This window comes from Pseudophryne corroboree, chromosome 1 (assembly GCF_028390025.1).
Source record: "Pseudophryne corroboree isolate aPseCor3 chromosome 1, aPseCor3.hap2, whole genome shotgun sequence".
Classification (NCBI taxonomy): domain Eukaryota; kingdom Metazoa; phylum Chordata; class Amphibia; order Anura; family Myobatrachidae; genus Pseudophryne; species Pseudophryne corroboree.
In genome coordinates, this window is record NC_086444.1 from 1,167,727,888 (window position 1) to 1,167,752,002 (window position 24,115).

Consider the following 24,115-nt stretch of genomic DNA (forward strand, 5'->3'; position numbering starts at 1 on the left):
TCAGATTTTGTCTCTCACAGTTGTAATGTACCTATGATGGAAATTACAGACCTCTCTCATCTTTTTAAGTGGGTCAACTTGCACAATCGGTGGCTGTCCAAATACTTTTTTGCCCCACTGTATAGGCAAGAAAAATATTGGTGCCCCTCCCCCCCCATATATCATCCGTGAGCCAATAAGATGCCGTTTTGAGATCCGAGTAACACAGAGTAAAACTGAACCCGCTCATCTCTAAGTCTAACTATATGAAGCTACTACAAACCGTTGCAACTAGGCAGATCATTGTAGGGTTCCAACCACACACTACATAGATCTGCTCAGTCACTCACGATGCTGATTATTTCTCTGACAATTAGTTTGGAAGTGTCATATCCAGGATTAGAACCCACAACCTTTTACACACGGAACAAGAGGAGAGGTGCCCTCCTTCAAAGCAGGAGCCTGGCGGCAGCTGACTCCGTTGCCTCCCAGAGTACTGCCTCTGGGTCTCCTGTGAGTGGTATGGGTAACAGTGCGGGGAGGGGGGTGGGAGATGGAATAGGTTGGTGGTTTTAAATGAAATATTATATATGTAGAGCACGTTACAATGGGGGGTGGTACATCTGGGATTATGTGATGGTCACTATACCGAATCCCGTCTGATGGAAAGGCAGACAGTCGGCATGCCGACTGACAGGGACTATTACAATAGAGTACGAATAAAACCTGTGGCGAGCGCAGCGAGCCTGCAAGGGGCTTTGTTGCGCTCCCCCCCTCCCCCCGCCGGCAATCTAAACTCCGGGATCCCGGTGTCGGTATGGTGTCCGGCTGTATCCCAACCGACGGTCACCCATACCCAACCCGCACATTTGTGTGGCTTGTAATGTTGAACGTCTGTTGTCAAAATAGAAAACAGTGCCTGTCCCAATCTAGTACATTCTAGAAAATGACAACTAGAATTTGATTGGTTGATATTTGCAACACATCCACTTGTCCTTTTCAGAAGGTTTGATAAATCCCCCATAAATCGGCACAGGTGGGAGTAATACAGTACAATAGATACTACTGAATATTGATTCAGCTCATGTAACGGCTTCCCCCGGTATATTCTGTGGATTCAGCTCTGACTGTAACTGACACCAGCACATAGGAATTATCAGGAGAGGCACACAGGAATTATCAGGAGAGGCACACAGGAATTATCAGGAGAGGCACACAGGAATTATCAGGAGAGGCACACAATGCATGCTAAGGCCCAGTCTGATCTTTAGATTCCCCAGGTTTATAATAGCTCTCTTGTATTTGCTTTTACACCAGATTGCTTGGCTACTGTATTGAATCACACTGACTTCCAAGAGCCTCAGACAGTTGCACACGTGAGCAAGTCACACTCAGGGGAAAGTCTGTGTATACAGTTAGGAATGGATTATACATTTATTCCATGCCTTAAGAGTCTTGCAGCTGACTGTTCCAATACATAATGAAGTCATGTATATTATTCCCTATAATGGACACAATAATCTAGGAACGTAGAGATGTGGTTAAAGTTCCTTTTATTCCTCTGAATATATAACATTACTCTTTTGTTCTCTAAAGGATTAGAATTGCCTACAGCTAATGCTGGATAAATGGCATGTACAGGTGTCACAAAGGGGGGTGCAGGCCAGCATGTGTGTATGCCGGCGACGACGAGCGATGCGCGGCCCTGCGGGTCATTAACGACCCTCGCTGTTGGCCATGCACGCAGATCAATCTGGGCTGTCGTCCAAGAGAGCGGTATGAACGTCACATCGCTCAGTGTGTATGCCCGGCCGCCAACCACCCGGCCCGGGAGGGGGAAACACTAGGCGACGTCGCTCATAGAGCACATCGCCTAGTGTGTAGCCACCTTTAGTACTGAGAGACCTGTTTAATCAGTATGTGTACCACAACACCTGTTCCTCCATGCCAGCGTTGCATTGCACAGGGACTGGCATGGTGAAGCAGTAATATAGCATGATAGCACCGGACCAGTATCACCTGAGAGTTCCTGAGTATTGCTCATTGCGCCCACTATAGTTTTTTTGTTAACTTGTTCTTGGAGAAAGGGGCCAATTAGTATAAAGGCCCCAGAGAGTTAGGTATTTTTAAAATCATGCACAGTATCAAGTGTTTTTTCTCATTAGCAAACAAAAATTAACTTAGGGAATGGGAAAAAGTGATTGTCATTATGTGCTTACAGCATACTTGCCTACTCTCCCGGAATGGCCGGGAGGCTCCCGAAAATTGGGTGGCGCTCCCGGCCACCCGGAAGAAAAGGCAAGTCTCCCGGACGAGTGCCCACCACCCGCAACCCACCCGCATCACCTACATAACCCCCGGCGGCGCAGTTCAAAGTGCGCGGTCCGGGAGTCAGATGACGCGATTCGCGTCATCCTGGCCCCGCCCCCTGCCTTGCAATGTCAATATTAACGGCATTATTAGACAGGGGGCGGGGCCACGATGACGTGATCATGCAGCCACACCCCCAACCCCGCCCCTAAGCGTCATCAAGAGGCATCTCCACACCCCCACTGCTCCGACCTGGCTGCCTCCTCCCGGAGGGGGCAGCCAGATTGTCGGTAAGTATGGCTTACAGTATGTCACTTTTGTATATTTGTGGCGTAAGTCAATACAGCTGCCTCATACTTTGATGTAATTATTGACAGGGCTGGCAAAAAATTTTTTGGAACCCTGGGATACTCATGTTTTTAGGGGCCCCCAGCCTTCCCCGGTAGGTACACGCCTCTCGGCTTAAATCTTTTCTTATCTATATGGTGACTGCTCTTCATCAGGGAACCTATGAAGAAACTGAGCCTCGCTGGGCAGACAGTGTTTTCAGTTGGTATTCACTAATCATATAGCAGGAGATGGGTTCACTACGGCTGGCCGGCGGTCGGGCTCCCGGCGACCAGCATCCCGACCGCCGGGAGCCCGACCGCCGGCTTACAGACAGCGTGGCGAGTGCAAATGAGCCCCTTGCGGGCTCGCTGCGCTCGCCACGCTACGGGCACGGTGGCGCGCTACGCGCGCCACACTATTTTATTCTCCCTCTATGGGGGTCGTGGACCCCCACGAGGGAAAATAAGTGTCGGTATGCCGGCTGTCGGGCTCCCGGCGCCGGTATACTGAGCGCCGGGAGCCCGACCGCCGGCATACAGAAGACCACCCCAGGAGATAAATGGTCCGGAAGACGCCTGGTTGCTTGAAATATAACCAATGACATCATCATGCAACAGAGGATCATCCAGATAATATATCGTATTTGGGTATATGTTAAATAAATAATCACAGAATTTGTCTGACTGCATCTTGTCTTTAATATCTGCAATATACTTTAAAAAATCTTCTCCTCCTTTCCACCTGGGGTTTCACCCTTACATTTCAAATTATAGTATAAAGCGGGTATCCGCTTGGTATCTGACCTTTGCCCTCGGGAAGTATAGGACTCTTTAGACGAGATTAAATGTAAATATCCAACGTTAGTGCCCCCTTTTTTTGGAATATTTTCAGATCCGCCATTTTCTTAAGTCTCTTCCCCTCAAGGAAACAAGAAGGTCTCTTTCCCCTATTGAGCGATTATGCACTAAGAACCCTCTCAGTAAAGGGATGATCTCCCAGATATATTGATTATTGATTGCTGTACAGGTCCACCATGAGCTGGAGTGGAAACGGGTTCTTGGTCCTCCTCCAGATGAATTATGCTGGGAGAAGGTGAGAGAGGGTATTGCTAAAAGCTCAATCTCTACCAGAATCAAATAAACCTCTTACAAATTATATTACCGTGGCATTATACTCCCAAAAAGCTATCTAAAATGTTTCCCTCCTCTACTCCGGTTTGTTGGTGGGGTTGCGGTCAGAGGGACACTCTTCTTCATATCTGGTAGACCTGCCCACACATTGGGGGTCATTCCGACCTGATCGCACGCTGCCGTTTTTTGCAGCGCATCGATCAGGTCAGTAATGCGCATGCGTATGCACCACAGTGCGCAGGAGCGTCGTACGGATACAAAGCGGATCGTTGCTGGGCGATGGATTTAAAGAAGAATCCATTCGCACAGCCGATTGCAAGAAGATTGACAGGAAGAAGGCGTTTATGGGTGTCAACTGACCGTTTTCAGGGAGTTGTTGGAAAAAGGCAGGCGTGTCCAAGCGTTTGCAGGGCGGGTGTCTGACGTCAATTCTGGGACCGGACAGGCTGAAGTGATCGCAGCGGCTGAGTATGTTCAGACCTACTCAGAAAATGCACAAACTGTTTTTGTACCGCTCAGCTGCACAAGCGTTCGCACACTTGCACAGCTAAAATACACTCCCCTGTGGGCAGCGACTATGCGTTTGCACGGCTGCAAAAAGTAGCTAGCGAGCAATCAACTCGGAATGACCCCATACTTCCTTTTTGGCTTAAAGTCCTTGATAGGCTGAAGTCCTTTTCGAGCTTCCCACTTTCTTTGGACCCATGGGTGTTTTTATTGGCTCGCCCTTTCCAAGAGGTAGTTCCACCCCCAAACAATCTATCCTCCTATATTCTGGTGGCAGCAAAGTCTTTAATTGCTTATCACTTGAAATCCTCTACGATTCCCACTGTGGTGGCTTTAAATAATGGGTGGTCTTCAGGTTGCCAGCGGCCGGGCTCTCGGCGACCACCATACCGGCGCCGGAATCCCAAACGCCGGCATACTGACATCTTAAACTCCCTCTTGGGGTCCATGACCCCCTGGAGGGAGAATAGATAGCGTGGTGCGCCACTGTGCCTGCAGCGTTGTGAGCGCAGCGAGCCCGCAAGGGGCTCATTTGCGCTCGCCCAGATGTCGGTATGCCGGCGGCCGGGATTCCGGTGCCGTTATGCTGGTTGCCAGGACCCCGACCTCCGGCAAACCATACTACACCCTAAATAACGATATTTGGTTTACTGCTAATATGGAAAAGATTACCTATTACTGTATATACATGATTGCTCCTATAAATTTGACCTTGTGTTGGGTTCCTGGCTCTCAGACATGATTAACCACCCCCAGTAATGGCCGACTTGCTGATGTATTTTGCTCCCCGTCCTTAGTATAGTGCCCTCAGGTCCTCTCTACGGGAGTCTATTAATCTCCTAAAGCAGTGGTCCTCAAACTCGGTCCTCAGGACCCCACACGGTTCATGTTTTCCATGTCACCCAGCAGCTGCACTGTGTGTCACCAACTGTCACATTTAAAAAATCTACAGGTGACCTGCAAAACATGGACCGTGTGGGGTCCTGAGGACCGAGTTTGAGAACCTGTGTCCTAAAGGATTTATATATATGCCTTGCTCAGCATCTTCCCCCTGAAATTGACCCATCACCTCCTTTTTTGTACTCCCCCATTATTCCTGTTCCTCTTTTAAATCTTTGTGACTATGTTTAGTGTACAACAGTATTTTACACAATTTTATGTAAAATTGAGAGTACTGTATTCCTTGTTATTCTTCACTCCCCCCCTCGTCGGGCAGCTCTGCGGCGGATCGCCGAGTTTGTAGGGGGCATTACTCTCTCTGCAAATGTTATATCTGCCCCCACCCCCTGCAGTGCACATGGGTGGTCATTCCGAGTTGTTCGCTCGCTGCTATTTTTAGCAGAATTGCTAATAGGCTAAAATCCTGCAGTTCTGCGCATGCGTATGCACCACAGGGCGCACGCGCTAAGCAATTTTACACAAAACTATGCTATTTTACTCACGGGCGAACAAAGCTTTTCAGTCGCTCTGCTGATCGGAGAATGATTGACAGGAAGTAGGTGTTTCTGGGTGGTAACTGAGCGTTTTCCAGGAGTGTGCTAAAAAACGCAGGCAGGCCAGGGAGAAACGCAGGAGTGGCTGGAGAAACGGGGGAGTGGCTGGCCGGACGCTGGGCGTGTTTGTGACGTCAAACCAGGAACTAAACTGACTGAGGTGATCGCAATCTAGGAGTAGGTCTGGAGCTACTCAGAAACTGCAAGGAAATACTTAATAGCAGAATTGATAATCTTTCGTTAGCAATTCTGCTATGCTAAGATACACTCCCAGAGGGCGGCGGCTTTGCGTTTGCATTTCTGTTAAAAGTAGCTAGCGAGCGATCAACTCGGAATGACCCCCCCCCCCCGGTTTTGCCCAACTGCTAACAAATTTGCTGCTGCGATTAACTCTGAATTACCCCCTTTCATTTATAAGCAATCTAGTCAGATTGCTTAGAAATGAAGCATACATCGCTACGTGTGTGTGTACCTCCCTTTATCCCAGCTCTAGGAAAAGCGCCAATCACAGGCTTGTACAGAATGACTGTGAGTTGTATGGAAAGCCGGAGAACTTTCCCGAATGCCGTAGGCACTTCTTCAGGGTTATTCGCTTACATGTCCAGCTATTTTAAGCTCAACTGCATTACAGGGACTCTGCTGGACAGTTCCTGATATCCCGTGCCCCTATCACTGCTGCTTGTGTTACATGAACCTTTATTGGAACTGCCTAATAAAACAGCTGCAACAATACCCTTGTTCCCTTTTATTATTTCTCGTTCTAAGTACAGAGACACATTGGAGAGGAACAAGGGGCTGCACAGTATCTCCCACACACTCAGCTGTTGTCACTTGATGGGGCCAAGCAACTGGTTTCCGTAAATAGAAAGTCGATAACAAGTTTCGCGGAGCGTAGCGTAAATAGAATATTGTAGTATATCAATGTGGGTGGACTTTATGACACTTGTCAGTGGATACACTCTTTGTAATACAGTTTAAACACATTAGCAGATATTCCAGCCTGGTATAGGGTGAGTGTGGTCATTGGGGAAAGTGCAATTACCTCTGAGCTGTGGGACAGGCAGGGAAGGGAGGGGGATCTTCCTTTTATAGGACTGCTCGTTGTGGGAATGTGAAGGTGCTGAAATAGCAGACGTGTCTGGGGATTGGGACGGTAGTTAGCAGCCAGGCTGACTTCAGTTCTGTGCAGCTCTGGGAGAAGACGACCGCAGAGATGGAGAACGTGGAGATGTTTAACTCCGAAGGCAAGGGACGGGGCCTGAGGGCCACCAGAGATCTCTGGGCTGGTGACGTTATCTTTGCAGAACCTGCCTATTCTGCCGTGGTGTTTGACAAGTAAGTGTATTCCTGCAGAGAGTTATATAGAGTTTCCCTTTACTGCGCTGCAGACACTTTGTGGCACCTTATAAATAAAGGATAATAATAATAATAATAATAATAATAATAATAATAATAGCCTTGAATGAATTTGATCAGCTATATATGGGAATACGTAGCCTGGCAGTGTGGCACATGAAGGCGCTACAGCTGGACCTGTCAGGAGAGCCTGGGGATGACAATTAAATGCCTGTGTGACTGGTATTACCTACAGTACTACAATGCTGTGCTCTATGTGTAATCAATTCATGGCATGTGTCCACTAGGTATGTCGCTGGGTGACACTGTTATTGCAGTTTAAAAAACGTATTTGTCATTGTATAACCTATTGTGAATACATAACACTCATTTGCGGTGTAGCTTCTCTTTATGCCAATACATCCAACTTCTGCTATTCTCCTGAAATGCTGAAACTTACTGACAGGCATTTAACACAACGGATTTACTGTTAAGCTGGCCCTACACTACGTCGATATGGTGTACGAATACACGATATCGACGCGTCATTCAACCCATCGCATGCACATCGTGCATGTTTTTGGTGCGATTACGATGCGCGTCCCCACGGGTCGCACATCGCATCAACTGATCATATGTGCTGCACATATGATCAGTAGAGCCGGGTAGGGGTCCATTGTGGATCGTATGATAGATTGTAAGGTGCAAAAGCACCTTTTGATCTATCGTATACCGGGAAGCTGGCGCGGGGGGCGTCTTCCTAATGAATGGGCAGCATTTTTGTTGAGTGTCTACACCAGTAAGGCAACAGAGCTCTGCATGATACTATGGTTTTATTTCATTCATGGATAATTACCTGTCCTTACTACAGTAACTAATATCTGACTGGCAGTGAGGATTCATTTGTAAGTGATTGACAGGGAGCGGCCATTTTGTGGGAGGTAACGCCAAAAATGCGGGCATGTCAGGACCGTTTTCAGGGAGTGTACGCTGGATTCATGACTCTGGCGTCTCAGTTGCGGCGGCCTTTCTGAGTGACTGTAGACTTACCCAAGGAGTCGATGTTGTCCAGATTTGCATCGATACTGCACATGTGTACGCAGCTGCGATGGGCTGCGGTGGGCGTCTCTATACAAATCCCGGTGGCTGTGACATTAGCATATTTTCGTACATCCTCTGAGTCACAATTTGCATCTGCGGCAACATTAGCTTACTGCTATAAATCAGGACCATTGTCACAGACCTAAGCGTTGCTCCCAGATGACACACTGAGGATAGACACGTTGCTTTGTACTGGCCTGAATCAGGATTGCTAACGCTACAAAATACTTTTTTATTGACTTGATTTTTGTAACCTCTACTGACAGCCGCCATTTTGTGTTGACATGTGATCGTGCAGTTTCAAAAATGTATGCAGAACTGGAAAGTAAAGAACTACAGTACAGTATATACAATCCTGTACATCTCATCCGCACTGTGTTATGGTAATGACAGACACCAGAGGTCTGAATCTTACTGGCCACACTGAAGGTGTACATGTGACTTTTTACTACAGCGTGTCAGTAAATTTACTGGCAGCTGTTAGCTATATCAATGGCCCTCATTCCGAGTTATTCGCTCGCTGCCGTTTTTGTCGCAGCGGAGCGATCAAGTGAAAAAGCGGCAATTCTGTGTATGCGCATGGTAAGCAGCGCACATGCGCTAAGTACTTTCACACAAAACTTTGTAGTTTTACCCAAGCTCGAGCGACGTTTTTCAGTCGCTCGAGTGTTCGTAGTATGATTGACAGGAAGTGGGTGTTTCTGGGCGGCAACTCGCCGTTTTCAGGGAGTGTGCTAAAAAAAACGCAGGCGTGCCAGGCAAAAACGCAGAAGTGGCTGCAGAAACGGGGGGAGTGGCTGGCCGAACGCAGGGCGTGTTTGTGACGTCAAACCAGGAACTAAACAGACTGCAGTCTTAGCAAGATAGGAGTAGGTCTGGAGCTACTCAGAAACTGCATGACATTTTTCCTGTGCAGTTCTGCTAATCTTTCGATCACACTTCTGCTAAGCTAAGATACACACCCAGAGGGCGGCGGCTTAGCGTTTGTACTGCTGCTAAAAGCTAGCGAGCGATCAACTCAGAATGAGGGCCAATGTTACTTTTATTATGTGAAAAATCTCTTGACATCTATATAATATAGGCGATTTGCTGGCGCTTTCATACTGTAGCTACATCTCTGCATCTAATTATGGCACTAATTACAGATAGCTTATTTGTCAATAACAGGGATCAGAGCCTGATTGATACCCCATGGGGCCAGTGTCGGACTGGGTCAAGAAAGGCCCACTGGGGGAATGCTGCTGTAGGGGCCCATGCTTAAAGGTGTAGCCAGGGTCCAGTGGGGCGTGGCCAGCCACCACAGAGGTTTGGCTAACCATTACATGTTCTGTGCCCCTTGGTAAATATATAATAAACCAAATTATTGTGAAGTATAATTTAACATATGTATAATGCATAAATCCAGTGCACTAGGATAGTCTGGAACTTGATCCCTAGAGGAGGAGGAGGGCCCACAGGCAGTAGGGCCCACCGGTGGTTTCCCCTTTTCCCCTGTGGGCCAGTCCGACTCTGCGTGGGGCCCTAGCCAAGACACTAGTTTGGGCCCACATTGTCTCTGCTGTTTGTTAACACACAAGCTATCTGTAATTAGTGCTGTAGTCAGGCACTTCTGTGCCCATATATTCCCCCCAAACCCAGCGCATGTGACGTCAGGGAGCGGTGCACTAGGTGACACCTAAGCAGGGCCGTTTCTAGACAATTTGGCTCCCAGTGCGAGATTTCAAAATGCGCCCCCCCCCCCCATTGCTATAAAAAAAAATTGCGTGCCCCCCCCCCCCCATATAGCCATAAAAAGAAAAAGCATGCTCTCGGCGAAGGCGCGCGCGCTCCCGACAAGGGTGTGTGGCCTGATTAAAATGGGCGTGGTCTCATTAAAGTGGGCGTGGCCTCATCTGATATCATCACACCCACCACAGGGAAAAAAAAAAATTTAAAAAGTCCCCTTTTTACACATTACAGCAGGCAGGTGTCCCCATATTACACAGCGCGGCAGGCAGGTGTCCCCATTTTACACAGCGCGGCAGGCAGGTGTCCCCATTTTACAAAGTGCTGCAGGCAGGTATCCCCATTTTATACAGTGCGGCAGGCAGGTATCCCCATTTTACACAGTGCGGCAGGCAGGTGTCCCCATTTTACACAGTACGGCAGGCAGGTATCCCCATTTTACACAGTGCGGCAGGCAGGTATCCCCATTTTACACAGTGCGGCAGGCAGGTGTCAAGTGGGGGGAGGGGGAAGGAAGGGAGAGAGAGAGAGAGAGAGAGATGATTCTTACATCTTCCCGCTCTTCGGGTCCCGCCGACTCACGTCCCTCGCGCCGCCGCCTCCTCCTTCCATGCATATCTCCTCTCCTCCCTCTCTCTCCCCGAGCGCTCCTGCTCGGGGGGCGGGGCTTCGCGGAATGACGCGTTTGCGTCGTGACGTCACGACGCAAACGCGTCATTCTGCGAAGCCCCGCCCCCCGAGCAGGAGCGCTTGGGGAGAGAGAGGAGAGGAGATAAGGAGTCACAAAGTGCCGCGGCGGGTGCCCCGTGCGGTTGCACGGCTCGCCTGCCGCTAGAAACGGCACTGCACCTAAGGACACACCTGGTGTCTCTTTAAGGAGCAGGGTGCCCTTGCATGCCTCAAGACCATACTTGCCGACTTCTGGGCTGCTCTCTCCGGGAGAGAGCAGCCGGTCGGCTCAGCAGGGGGGCGGGCAGGGAAGTGACGTGCAGAGGGGGCCGATCCAGAGGCTGAACAGGGGCGGACCAGAGGTGGAATGGGGGCATGGCTGCTGAACACGTCATGTAAGCCACGCCCCCCACTGTGTAATACTGCTATTACCGGCATTATACAGCAGGGGACGTAGCTATGATGACGCGATTCAACAAGAATCGTGTCATCGCCTGCCCGGACAGCCCATTTTACTTGCTAAGTGGGCAGCCGGGCAGGGAGTGACCCCTGAAATCGGTAGACTTGCCTGCTTTTCCGGGGAACCGGGGGGGGGGTCACCCGATTTTCGGGAGACTCCCGGCCATTCCAGGAGGGTAGGCAAGTATGATCAAGACAGGTGCAACTCAGACTTGCCTACTCTCCCGGAATGGCCGGGAGGCTCCCGAAAATCGGGTGACCCTCCTGGCCCCCCGGAAGAGCAGGCAAGTCTCCCGATTACAGGGGTCCCCCCAAGCCCGGCCGCCCACTTAGCGAGTAAAGTGGGCGGTCCGGGCAGGCGATGACGCGATTCTTGTTGAATCGCATCATCGTAGCCACGCCCCATGCTGTATAATGCCATAATAGCGGCATTACACAACGGGGGCGGGGCTTACACGACACGATCCCCATAGTCACGCCCCCGGTCCGCCTCCACCACACCCCTGGTCCGCCTCCACCACGCCCCTGGTCCGCCTCCGACCCGCCCCCCTCTACACACACATCGCAGCCCGCCCCCCTGCCGAACCGACCTGGCTGCTCTCTCCCAGAGAGAGCAGCAAAAAAGACGGTAAATATGGTGCAAATTAAGCAGCGACGGTGCAAGCCCCTCAGGCTTGCACTCTGGGCGGATTTACCGGTGGCACATTCCTAGTTAGGACCCTTTCTGTATTTATGGTAGAGTTCTCCATATATCATTTACAAAGTTGTCCATTAAGTAGTCACATGCTAGTTTTAAATAACATGTACTGCGAGGCTGAAATTGAAACTATGGGGCTGATTCATACCTGGATGCTGCTATGGCAGTGGTCGCAGGCTGAAGCCCGGTGAAGTGTGCACACACGCAGCAGCCGCATTGTGCGTGCGCACACAGTGAGATGCAATGGCATCTCACTTGTGCGATTGCTTCTGCCTGATTGACAGGCAGAGGTGGTTGCGGGACTGGAGGGGACGTTGCGGCGGTGTTGGGGGGGCCAAAGGCGGCTGTGTGACGAAACATGGCGGGTAGCCGTCTGCCTTCGCAGCTAGGCAGAGGTCTACTCTAAACATGCAAAAGTATCGCCGCCGCACGATGCTCTTGCATGTCTGCGGGTGGAGGGCTGGATTCGGCATGCAGGGCGGATTTGCCCTGTACTGGGGGCGTCCCCCCGCATGTCAGAGTAATTAATCGTAGATGTGCTTTATTTTAGCACATCTACAATCAACTCTGAATCGGCCCCTATATCTGTTCTGTGCGGGATGGCCCTTATCCCCAACAAGTACTATATGGACAGCGGGTGCCACTGCAATGTATGGAACAAAAGTCTAGTCAAGAATAAAACACCCTGTTTCAGTGTTTTTTGTTCAATGGAAATTAAGTAAAGATCAGATATATTGAAGGCACAATAATTGTGAATAGGGAAGGTGGGGGTGTAACTGCATTGTAGTGGGTGTGGCCACATCTCAGTAGGCGGGCCTATTGCCTCTGTAGTGTTAGGCCACTCTCCGCTCCGTCAAAAAACTCTATTTTCAATGAAGTTGGGACAGTTGCAAAGTACGCTGTAAGCATTACCCGCCATGGGTTCCACCAAAACATGCTGCGCAATGTCCACTTATGTTAAATTACCGATATACCATACTCCTACTGGACAAGAAATTCTCCCTTGACAATGTTAAGAGGCAAAAGGTTACAGGGAAAAAACGTGTGACCCAGATGTCCTGATTTGTGCAGGATTTGTGTATGTCAAAAGAAGCATGGTCTACCAGAGTGGGTGTGGCTTAATGGAAATGGGTTTGTCATAAGTTGGTCAGGGCGTGGTATTTTCTTGACAAGGAATATGGGCAGATGTATTAACCTGGAGAAGGCATAAGGAAGTGATAAACCAGTGATAAGTGCAAGGTGATAAACGCACCAGCCAATCAGCTCCAATATGTAAATGACCAGTTAGGAGCTGACTGGCTGGTGCGTTTATCACCTTGCACTTATCACTGGTTTATCACTTCCTTATTCCGTCTCCAGGCTTAATACATCTGCCCGATTGAGACAAAAGTTAATACCCACCCTTCCTGTTTTGTGCATGTAGACTGTTATGATGCCAGCATTGTTAAAATGTTGAATTTGAGCATGTCGGCATCTGCAGGATATCGACATGCCCACAATGTCGCCGTGTGAAATGCTGACACGTGACATGCTGATATTCTGCTGGGACTGGTGGGTTTGGGTTACACTGCAGCAGCAGAGGTTTAGGGTTAGGCTACGAGAGAGGAGGGTTAGGGTTAGGCTGCAGTAGAGGCAGGGATGGATTAAGCCTTCAGGGGGCCACCGTGCCTCTCCACCGACCAGATAGAGGCTGCTGCCTCTTATCTCTTCTGGGCAAAGTCCCAGGGTCCGGGTGTTGCTGCCGCTTACCAGTGTGAGCTGATGCTGCTCTCCCCGGCTTCGGGCGCTGCTGCTGCCGCTCACCAGTGTGAGCCGATGCCCCTCTCTTCCCAGCTAATTCCGGCTCTGAGCGCTGTTGCTTATGAGTGATCCCGGCCTCCTCATGCCTGCATCCTGCTGATTACTTCAGCAGCGCAGGCACGGGGAAATCATGGCATCAACAGCAGCCAAAGCTGGGTCAGATCAGCTCTAGGCAAGGGCCCCCGTGGGATAGGGGGCCCGGGGAATTTACCGCCTGTAATCTCCCCTTAAGCCAGCTCTGGGGAGAGGAGGTTATGGTTAGGCTGTGGGTGGGGAGGGTTAGGCTGCAGGAGGTGAGGGTTAGGCTACGGGTGGGGAGGGTTAGGTTGCAGGTGGGGAAGATTAGGGCTAGGCTGCGGGTGAGGAGGGTTAGGCTGCAGGAGATGAGGGTTAGGGTTAGGCTGCGGGTGGGGAGGGTTAGGCTGCGGGTGGGGAGGGTTAGGCTGCAGGAGATGAGGGTTAGGGTTAGGCTGCAGGAGGTGAGGGTTAGGCTACGAGTGGGGAGGGTTAGGCTGCAGGAGATGAGGGTTAGGGTTAGGCTGCGGGTGAGGAGGGTTAGGCTGCAGGAGGTTAGGGTTAGGCTGCGGGTGAGGAGGGTTAGGCTGCGGGTGGGGAGGGTTAGGCTGCGGGTGAGGAGGGTTAGGCTGCAGGAGGTTAGGGTTAGGCTGCGGGTGAGGAGGGTTAGGCTGCGGGTGGGGAGGGTTAGGCTGCGGGTGAGGAGGGTTAGGCTGCAGGAGATGAGGGTTAGGGTTAGGCTGCGGGTGGGGAGGGTTACGCTGCGGGTGGGGAGGGTTAGGCTGCAGGAGATGAGGGTTAGGGTTAGGCTGCAGGAGGTGAGGGTTAGGCTACGAGTGGGGAGGGTTAGGCTGCAGGAGATGAGGGTTAGGGTTAGGCTGCGGGTGAGGAGGGTTAGGCTGCAGGAGGTTAGGGTTAGGCTGCGGGTGAGGAGGGTTAGGCTGCGGGTGAGGAGGGTTAGGCTGCGGGTGAGGAGGGTTAGGCTGCAGGAGGTTAGGGTTAGGCTGCGGGTGAGGAGGGTTAGGCTGCGGGTGGGGAGGGTTAGGCTGCGGGTGAGGAGGGTTAGGCTGCAGGAGATGAGGGTTAGGGTTAGGCTGCGGGTGGGGAGGGTTACGCTGCGGGTGGGGAGGGTTAGGCTGCAGGAGATGAGGGTTAGGGTTAGGCTGCGGGTGAGGAGGGTTAGGCTGCAGGAGGTGAGGGTTAGGCTGCGAGTGGGGAGGGTTAGGCTGCAGGAGGTGAGGGTTAGGGTTAGGCTGCGGGTGAGGAGGGTTAGGCTGCGGATGGGGAGGGTTAGGCTGCGGGTGAGGAGGGTTAGGCTGCAGGAGATGAGGGTTAGGGTTAGGCTGCGGGTGAGGAGGGTTAGGCTGCAGGAGGTGAGGGTTAGGGTTAGGCTGCAGGTGGGGAGTGTTAGGGTTAGGCTGCCAGTGGGGTGGTTTAGGGTTAGGCTGCGGGTGTGGAATGTTAGGGGTAGGCTGTGGGGGAAGGCGGGGGGGAGGGTTAGGGTTAGACTGTGGGAGGGAATGGTTAGGATTAGGCTGCTGGAGGGGAGGGTTACAGTTAGGCTGCGGGAGATAAGGGTTAGGCTGCAGGAGGGGAGGGTTAGGGTTAGGCTGCTGGAGATAAGGACTAGGGATAGGCTGCAGGAGGGAAGGGTTAAACTGCAGGAAGGTAGGGATAGGCTGCAGGAGGGGTGGGTTAGGCTGCAGGAAGGGAGGGTGAAGGTTACTCTGCAGAAGGGAAGGGCAAGGGTTAGGTTGCATGAGGGGAGGGTTAGGCTGCAGGAAAGGATGGTTAGGGTTAGGATGCAGGAGGGAAGGATTAGTATTAGGCTACGGAAAAGGAGGTTTAGGCTGCAGGAAAGGATGGTTAGGATGCAGGAGGGAAGGATTAGTATTAGGCTACGGAAAAGGAGGTTTAGGCTGCAGGAAAGGATGGTTAGGGTTAGGATGCAGGAGGGAAGGATTAGTATTAGGCTACGGAAAAGGAGGGTTAGGCTGCAGAAAATGAGGGTTAGGGTTAGGCTGTGGGAGGGGAGGGTTAGGCTGCAGGCTGGAAGTTTAGACTGCAGCAGGTGTGAGTTAGACTACGAAAGGGGAGGGATAGGCACTAGTGGGAGGGTTAGGCACTAGTGGGAGGGTTAGGCACTGGGGGGGTAGGGTTAGGCTACTGGAGGGAAGGGTTAGGGTTAGTCTACAAAAGGAGAGGGTTAGGGTTAGGCACTAGGGCAGTGATTTTCAACCTTTTTTCACTTGTGGCACACCAAACACTATTTTAAAATTGGCAAGGCACACCATCAGTTCCCCACAGAAACAAAAATCACACATTGACCCTCACAGTATAAAAAAAATCCACACATACATTGTTTTTTCCCCACATGAACTCACATTGTTACCCCCATAAATCCTAATGCTCCACACATGAATTATTCACATTGTTCCCCCCATAAATCGATAAATCCTATTGCTCCACACAGGAGAAATAACATAACAAATATTAGCCGCTACCAGTCAGCTGTCCTCCTCCCTGTACCTCAGTGGCGGGGGTTCTTCATAGTGGAGTGCTGCGAATACTGAGCAGCGGGCGGTCGGGCAGGTGTGGAAGTGGGTGGGCAAGGAAAGCTGTGTATGCAGGCAGAAACTGGAAGATGTGTATGCAGGCAGGTGGGCTGGCTGGGTGGTGAGATTCGGTGGCCGTGACCTATGATATCACACCGCAGCGTCATCAAGGCATAGATCACGGCCGGAGCATGACTGATCCTCTAAGAAGAGCCCGGGCCAACAGTTCACTCTGAAGGTGCAGGAAGCTGCTCTGGCTCCGCGGCACACCTTGCAACTGTTCGTGGCACACTAGTGTGCCACGGCACACTGGTTGAAAAAGCCTGCACTAGGGGGAGGGTTAGGCACTAGGAGGAAGTTTATGGTTAGGCAGTAGGGGGGGTTAGAGTTAGGCTACGGGAGGGGAGGGTTAGTGTTAGGCTACAGGAGAGGAGGGTTAGGGTTAGGCTACAAAAGGAGAGGGTTAGGGTTAGGCACTAGGGGGAGGGTTAGGCACTAGGGGGAGGGTTAGGGTCAGGCTACGGGAAAGGAGGGTTAGTATTAGGCTAGAGGAGGGTTGGGGCAAAGGCTGTGGGTGGGGAGGATTAGGCTGCTGAAGGGGAGAGAAGGGTTAGGGTTAGGCTGCAGGAGGGAAGGGTTAGTAAACATAGAAACATAGAATTTGATGGCAGATAAGAACCACTTTTTTTTTCTACCATATTTTTGCCGCAAACCTTATTTGATCCTTATTTCTTTGCAAGGATATCCTTATGCCTCCCATGCATGTTCAAATTGCTCTACCGTCTTAGCCTCTACCACCTCTTATGGGAGGCTATTCCACTTGTCCACTACCCTTTCTGTGTAGTCATTTTTCCTCACATTTCTCCTGAACCTCCCCCCCTCCAGTCTCAGTGCATGTCCTCGTGTCCTATTGCTTCTCTTCATTTGGAGAATGTTTCCCTCCTAGACTTTGTTAAAACCCTTGATATATTTGAAAGTTTCTATCATGTCCTCCCTTTCCCTTCTCTGCTCCAAACTATACATATTGAGATTTCTTAGTCTTTCTGGGTAAGTTTTGTGATGCAGGCCATGCACCATTTTAGTTGCCCTTCTTTGTACAGTCTCTAATGTATTTATATCCTTTTGAAGATATGGCCTCCAGAATTAAACACAGTATTCTAGACGAGGACGTACCAATGACCTATACAGTGGCATCTGACAAGCCTTCCTCATCCTAGATCCCGTTCCTCCTCAGTAGTTCCCAGTATAGTGCCATTAATACTATATTTAGACTTTGGATTTTTGAGACCCAAGTGCATGATTTTGCATTTTTTGGCATTAAACTGTAATTGCCAGACTCTTGACAATTCCTCTAGTCTACCTAGATCCTCAATCATTTGTTTTACCCCACCTGGTGTGTCTACCCTGTTGCATACCTTTGTGTCATCTGCAAATAGGCATACTTTCCCTTTAATGACATTTGCAATGTCACCAATAAAGATATTAAAAAGCACTGGTCCAAGTAAAGATCTCTGGGGTACTCCACTGGTAACATTTCCCTCCTGTGAATGCACTCCATTTACCACAACTCTGTTTTCTAACCTTCAACCAAGATCTTATCCATTCAATAATCCTAGTATCCAATCCCAAACTTCCAAGTTTATTTAGCAGGCTGCAATGTGGAACAGTGTCAAAAGCCTTACTAAAGTCTAGATAAACTATATCCAAGACTCCACCTTTATCCATCACTTTAGTCACACAGTCAAAAAAGTCAATAAGATTTGTTTGACATGATCTCCCCCCAGTGAATCCATGCTGTTTTGGATCCTGTAAATCTCTGGACTTGAGATAATCTACAACTCTTTCTTTTAAGTGTGTTTCCATCACTTTCCCTAGTACTGATGTAAGACTCACTGGTCTGTAGTTGTTTGCCTCTTCTTTGCTTCCACTTTTGTGCAGTGGGACTATGTTTGCTCTTTTCCAGTCCTCTGGAATAACTCCTGTAGCTAATGACTGTAGCTAGTATTATGCTACGGGAGAGGAGGGTTAAGTTTAGGCTGCAGGAGGGGAGGGTTAGGGTTAGGCTGCGGGAGGGGAGGGTTAGGCTGCAGCAGTGGAGTGTTAGGCTACGAGTTAGGGTTAGGCACTAGGGGGAGGGATAGGGTTAGGCACTGGGAGTTAGGTTTAGGCTACGGGAGTGGAGGGTTAGGGTTAGGCTACAGGCGAGGAGGGTTAGGGTCAGGCTACAAAAGGAGAGGGTTATGGTTAGGCACTAGGGGGATGGTTAAGTTTAGGCAATAGGGAGAGAGCTTAGGTTAGGCACTAGTGGGAGGTTTAGGGTTAGGCTACTTTAGGGGCGGGTTAGGGTTAGGCTACAGGAGCGGAGGTATAGGCTACAAAAGGGGAGAGTTAGGTACTAGGGGAAGGTTAGGGTTATGCACTAGGGTGAGGTGTTAGGCACTAGGGGGAGGGTTAGGGTTAGGCTGTGGGAGAGGAGGCTTATGCGCTAGGGGGAGGGTTAGCAAAGCGCAATATCAGAAACATAACAGGATCCACCGGAAGTCATCAAAAACGTCACTGTCGGACCTGGAAGACACAGTTGGAGCTAACGTACCAGGTAAGTCACCGCTAGACCATCAGGGACGTTTTGTCAACATCCTAATCATGTCGATATTTAATCAGTGTTGATATGGTGGATGTCGACGTGGTCAATGTCACATCACAGTATATCGCAATGCACTGCGACATTATGGCGTTGTTATGAATGGTGACAAAATATACTGCACCCAGCACCTATACCAATGATTAGTTATATGTAGTATACTGACATATGTGTTGTGTGTGCAGCTGTTTCTGGTTTTATATCCCTAACAAATACTTTTTATTGCCAAATTCATAAAATAATTATTGGCAACTAACATGTTTCTAATGAGAATTAAAGCAAATCCTCTGTCTATATAATTTATAGTAGTAGCAGCATAAACAGTATCACAGACTGAGGGATGGAGATAGTAAACAAGGGGTGCACAATCCTACTCAATCAACCATTGCTTTGTGAAGTGCTCAGACAGCAGTTATCTCTCTGCCCAGAATACCTTTATTCTATCTGCTTTACATCAGCGCTAGTTTGTCAGACATCACAGCAGTTCCTGGGTAACAAATGTCTGACACAGTGCCAGAGCCATTACTAGCTTCTGTACCGCTGCCATACTTACAGAGCTGGGAGTGTGGCACTGCTGGCAGCCTGGTACGACCCTGCACTGGGCACAGGGCTTCAGTTGATTAAAGTGCCCATGTACACCACACACACCCTACACCTACCTGTATATGATACTGGTTTCCAGGCTATAGTAGCTATGGAGGGACAACAGTGATAGCATACCTCCTAATTCCAACACGTATGATACAGAGAGCTGCATTAAAGCTTTGGGGGGCTTGGGGCATATAAGACTGGGGGTCCCTAAAGAGCAATATTTGGGATGCAGTGATCAGACTATGTACAGGAAAAGGGGAGGTGGTCACACATCACAACCCCATTTTATTTTATGCAGGGTGTGTCTACATCTCTTCTGCAGCTGCTGGGCTGGACCCTGTCTGGTGAGAATAGAAGGGGAGACCATCCCCTCCCTACCTTTCCTCCCTAGGGAACACTTCAGCCCACACATATACTGTACACATACATACAGTCACACATTCATAAGCAGTGGTGCCGAGAGAGGGGGGGAGAGGGTACAAATTACCCGGGCCCACGTCTGATGGAGAGGCCCAGTGATGGTCCAGTAGGGGCCCAGGCCCCCTCCTCCTTACCTGGCAGCTGCAGCTCTTCTCATCAGCCCTGCACACTCTGCTGCTGAGTACTGGGCTGCAGTGTGGCCATGGAAGTGCTTAAAATACTATTTTTTCAGTATTTTTTTCTAAGGGTACATGACCACAGCCGTCGACGGGCAACAACGCGCTTGCACAATGCGGCTGCCGCATATGCGCAGTTCCGACCCGATCGCACGGCTGCAAAGAAGCGCAGCGTGCGATCGGTTGGAATGACCCCCACAGTCACATCCCATGTGAACGTAACACCCTGCTCTGTCCATTGTATATGGAAATCAGCACTACAGAAGTGCAGACATGATATCCTGCTGCTGCTCCGGCCCCCTGGCAGTGCTGTACTGGTCTCTGAGCAACAGCATCACTTAACAGTTTGTGCCCCAGAATACCACGTGCCGGCAAATAAAGTTAGTCGGGGAATAGGGGTGTAGTATGGTTTGCACTTTGCCGGCGGTCGGGGTCCCGGGGACCAGCATACCTGCGCCGGAATCCCAACCACCGGCATACTGACAGCTGGGTGAGCGCAAATGAGCCCCTTGCTACGTGCGCCATGCTATCTATTCTCCCTCCAGGGGGGTCGTGGACCCCCAAGAGGGAGAAAAGATGTCGGTATGCTGACGGTCGGGATTCCGGAGCCGGTATGGTGGTCGAGGATCCTGTGACTTGCTCTGGTATGCTCTGTATTATGGGAAAGGTATAAACCTACTCGAAGCATAAATACATTTTTTTTTGCTTAATTAAATGTAACAAAACCGTAAATTTTTTACGTAATTTTTGAAAAAACTAATCTTCATTCAAGTAGTTAATTTATCTGCTAGTTCTGTGGGGCCCTGCACATGCTCCGCCCCCATGTGTGGCTACGCCCATTGTACTGTGATGTCCCCATTATAAATATTTGGAGGTATGTGGTAAAGCTATAAAGTACAGTATACACTCTCAGGAGGGGGCAGCCTAAAAGGGTCATGGAGCTTCCCCCGTTCTAACATGCTGGGCCAACAGATTTCTTGGCAGCTCTGAGTGCAAATCTTTTATAAACTCCATCTGCCCAACAGCGAGGTGATCCTGGTAATTATATTCCCAGCTACACTTACCCCGGCCTGCTCCCATCCTGGCCGTGTCTCACCCCTTCACTCTGTGCCCTGCAGTGGAATTCAGTGGTGGGGGACAGATTACACAGGTCTGACTCTGGAAAGACGTTGGACAGACCTTGAAGGATTATAATAATAATAATAATAATAAATATTATTATTATTATTATTATTATTTTATTTATATAGTGCTCTTTCTCCAAGATGCTTAACAGATAGTGGGGCTAATTCAGACCTGATCGGTGCTGTGCGTTTTCGCACAGCAGCGATCAGGTCTGAACTGCGCATGCGCTGTGCCGGCGCTTGCCACACAGCTGACGCCTGTCTTAGCCCTGCGATCGCCTCTGCCTGATTGACAGGCAGAGGCAGTAGCTGGGTGGGCCGGTGGCCTCAGACGTGTCCGGACTGTTGGGGGGGGGGGCGCGGTGGCTGCATGGCGTCATACGCAGCCACTGAGACCTGGGCAGCGACGAGTAGCTCCCTGCCAGCGCTCAGGAGCTGCACTGGCTGGAAGCTACTCCCAGAGCCGGCCCTAACCAATATGATGCCCTAGGCAAGATTTTGGCTGGTGCCCCCTAGCACCGCCGCTAGTTCTGCAAGAGATGCCTGGCATGAGTCAGCTGGCATCTCTGCTAACGTCAGGCGCATTTTGTTTATGACAATGCATCTTGCATTGCTGTGTGACTAGTATGCAGAAGCAGCTTCTGGTGATTAGAATGATATGCGGCATGCCTATATTCTGGGTGCGACTGTGGCTGTATCTGCATATGAAAAGCTACATTACAGTGATTTCCAGGAATACACTGTAGGATAGCGTTTCGTATGCAGATACAGCCGCAGTCACACACAAAATATAGGCATGCCGCATATCATTTTAATCAGCAGAAGCTGATGGTGCCCCTAAGCATACCAAATGCCCTAGGCATTTGCCTAGTTTGCCTATGCCTAAGGCCGGCTCTGGCTACTCCTCTAGTACAAAAGCATCGCCGCTGTGCGATGCTTTTTTACTTGTGCGGGGGAGGTCAGGCCTTATATTCAGGGCGGACTAGACCTGTGCTGGGTGTCACCCCGCATGTCTGAAGACTGATCGTAGATCTGTGCTAAATCTAGCACATCTACGATCAGGTCTGAATTAGGCCCCGTATGAACATAATACAGTACAGAAATTATGAACATAATAAAGGCATGAAATGCGGAGATCATTGCGATAATACAAAGGGTGTAGCAGCCATTTTGGGTCATCAGATGGATAAAATTGGCAATTCAGCATCCAGAGGACTTGTCCCATATGCCAGCGTACAAAGGAGAATTTATTTTCATGATTAGGGGGAGACGTATCAAAGCTTCATGAATGATAAAGTGGAGAGTTGCCCGAGGCTTGATACAAGTCCCACCTACAGTTTTTTTTTTATATATAAAATGCAGTTGCCCTATTAATTAGGCGAGGAGCAAAGTTTAATAAACATGAGACGTACAATGCAGAATAACAGTGCTGACTGTAATGATCACGGAGAGGAATAAAATGATGATGGGAAATAACAGAACACGAATAAGGCTTTACTAACCCATAGCGAAGCATTTGTTAGTCCTAAGGGCACAGACTCGCTTCTTATTCTGTATGTATCCTGCTGCCCCAATGTCCCTTTAGTAAAACGTCCTCACTGATCGAGGATGGAAATGTCCAGAGCTTATATCTCACTGCCAGTAAGCTCGCTATTAAAAATAACTTATATTTTCTATAGGATTTTGGAGCCCACATTTTGTGAGTCTTTTGTGGTGAGAATTGTAAGAATAGAACCCAGTAATGGCGATGACATTGAGCAGTGATTTGCGCAGGAGTCCTGTACTTTACTGCATGTTGATGAGCTGTTAGTAGTAGAGCAGGGAAATGAAAGTGAATTATGGTGTGGCTGTAATGGAGCAGAAAATAGATGTGACATTCAGTGAGCGCTAAGATCTGTCATCCACGTGATGAACACCTTACACTTCCCTTACCCTTGGCAGAAGCTGTGTGTGTACGTGTAGGAGACCCTGCGCTGACAGACACACTAATGTCCACCTAAAGCTGTAGCAGCCAACTCTGTAAAATGACTGGTGATGTTTATGCTATGGGTCTGAGAAATGCGTAGATGTGGGTAATAGCTGTGTGATGAACCCATATTCTGAGGAAACAATGGGGGTCATTCCGACCTGCCATTTTCGCAGCGCAGTGATCAGGTCACTACTGCCCATGCGTATGCACCGCAATGCGCAGGCGCGTCGTACGGGTACAAAGCGGATCGTTGCTGTGAGATGGATTTATCAAAGAATCCATTCGCACAGCCGATTGCAAGGAGATTGACAGGAAGAAGGTGTTTGTGGGTGGGAACTGACCGTTTTCTGGGAGTGGTTGGAAAAACGCAGGCGTGTCCAAGCATTTGCAGGGCGGGTGTCTGACGTCAATTCCGGGACCAGACAGGCTGAAGTGATCGCAGCGGCTGAGTAAGTCCTGGGCTACTCAGAAACTGTACAAACTATTTTTGTACCGCTCGGCTACACATGCAATTGCACCCTTGCACAGCTAAAATACACTCCCCAGTGGGCGGCGACTATGCGTTTGCACGGCTGCAAAAAGTAGCTAGCGAGCGATCAACTCGGAATGACCCCCAATGTCTTTCTCAATACATGTGATGTATAGCACTGTTTAAAAAAAAAATTGTTAGAAGCCATTGTTCTTTGATCCCAAGTGACAATGGGGGAGATGTATCAAGACCTGAAGCGACAGACTGTAGGGTGTGTGGGTGGAAGGAGAGAGGGAGACACAGACTGTAGTGTGTATGGGGGAAGGAGGAGAGATATACATATTTATATATGTGTATAGATAATAAATATATATATATATATATATATATATACCATGCAGTGTGACCCGGCACTCCTCACGCTCCCCAGCGTTGTAAAAAACTTGCCCCACGTGCCTTCACCTCCTGGATACAATCCCATAAACAACAGCAGCAATGAGGGCGGCACTGGGAGACGTAGCAAGTAAGTTGAAGAAAAAGTGCTTTAATGAATCTACGTTTCGGGGACACAGCCCCTTCGTCAGGATACAATATTAGACCATATTCAGTGTTTAAATACC

General features: G+C 49.7%; 1 protein-coding gene across 2 annotated transcripts in view; it reads left to right on the forward strand.

Moving 5' to 3' along the window:
- Positions 1–6,535: 6,535 nt before the first annotated feature.
- The window catches only part of SMYD1 (SET and MYND domain containing 1), a 41,160-nt gene continuing 23,580 nt past the window's right edge, over positions 6,536–24,115 (forward strand). Inside the window, exon 1 of one of the 2 annotated variants that reach the window (XM_063925067.1) lies at positions 6,536–7,084. In XM_063925067.1, the coding sequence (XP_063781137.1) occupies positions 6,963–7,084 (122 nt within the window). In that variant the 5' untranslated portion in view covers positions 6,536–6,962. The remainder of the gene's footprint in view (positions 7,085–24,115) is intronic. The other variant, XM_063925072.1, reaches the window with a different exon arrangement.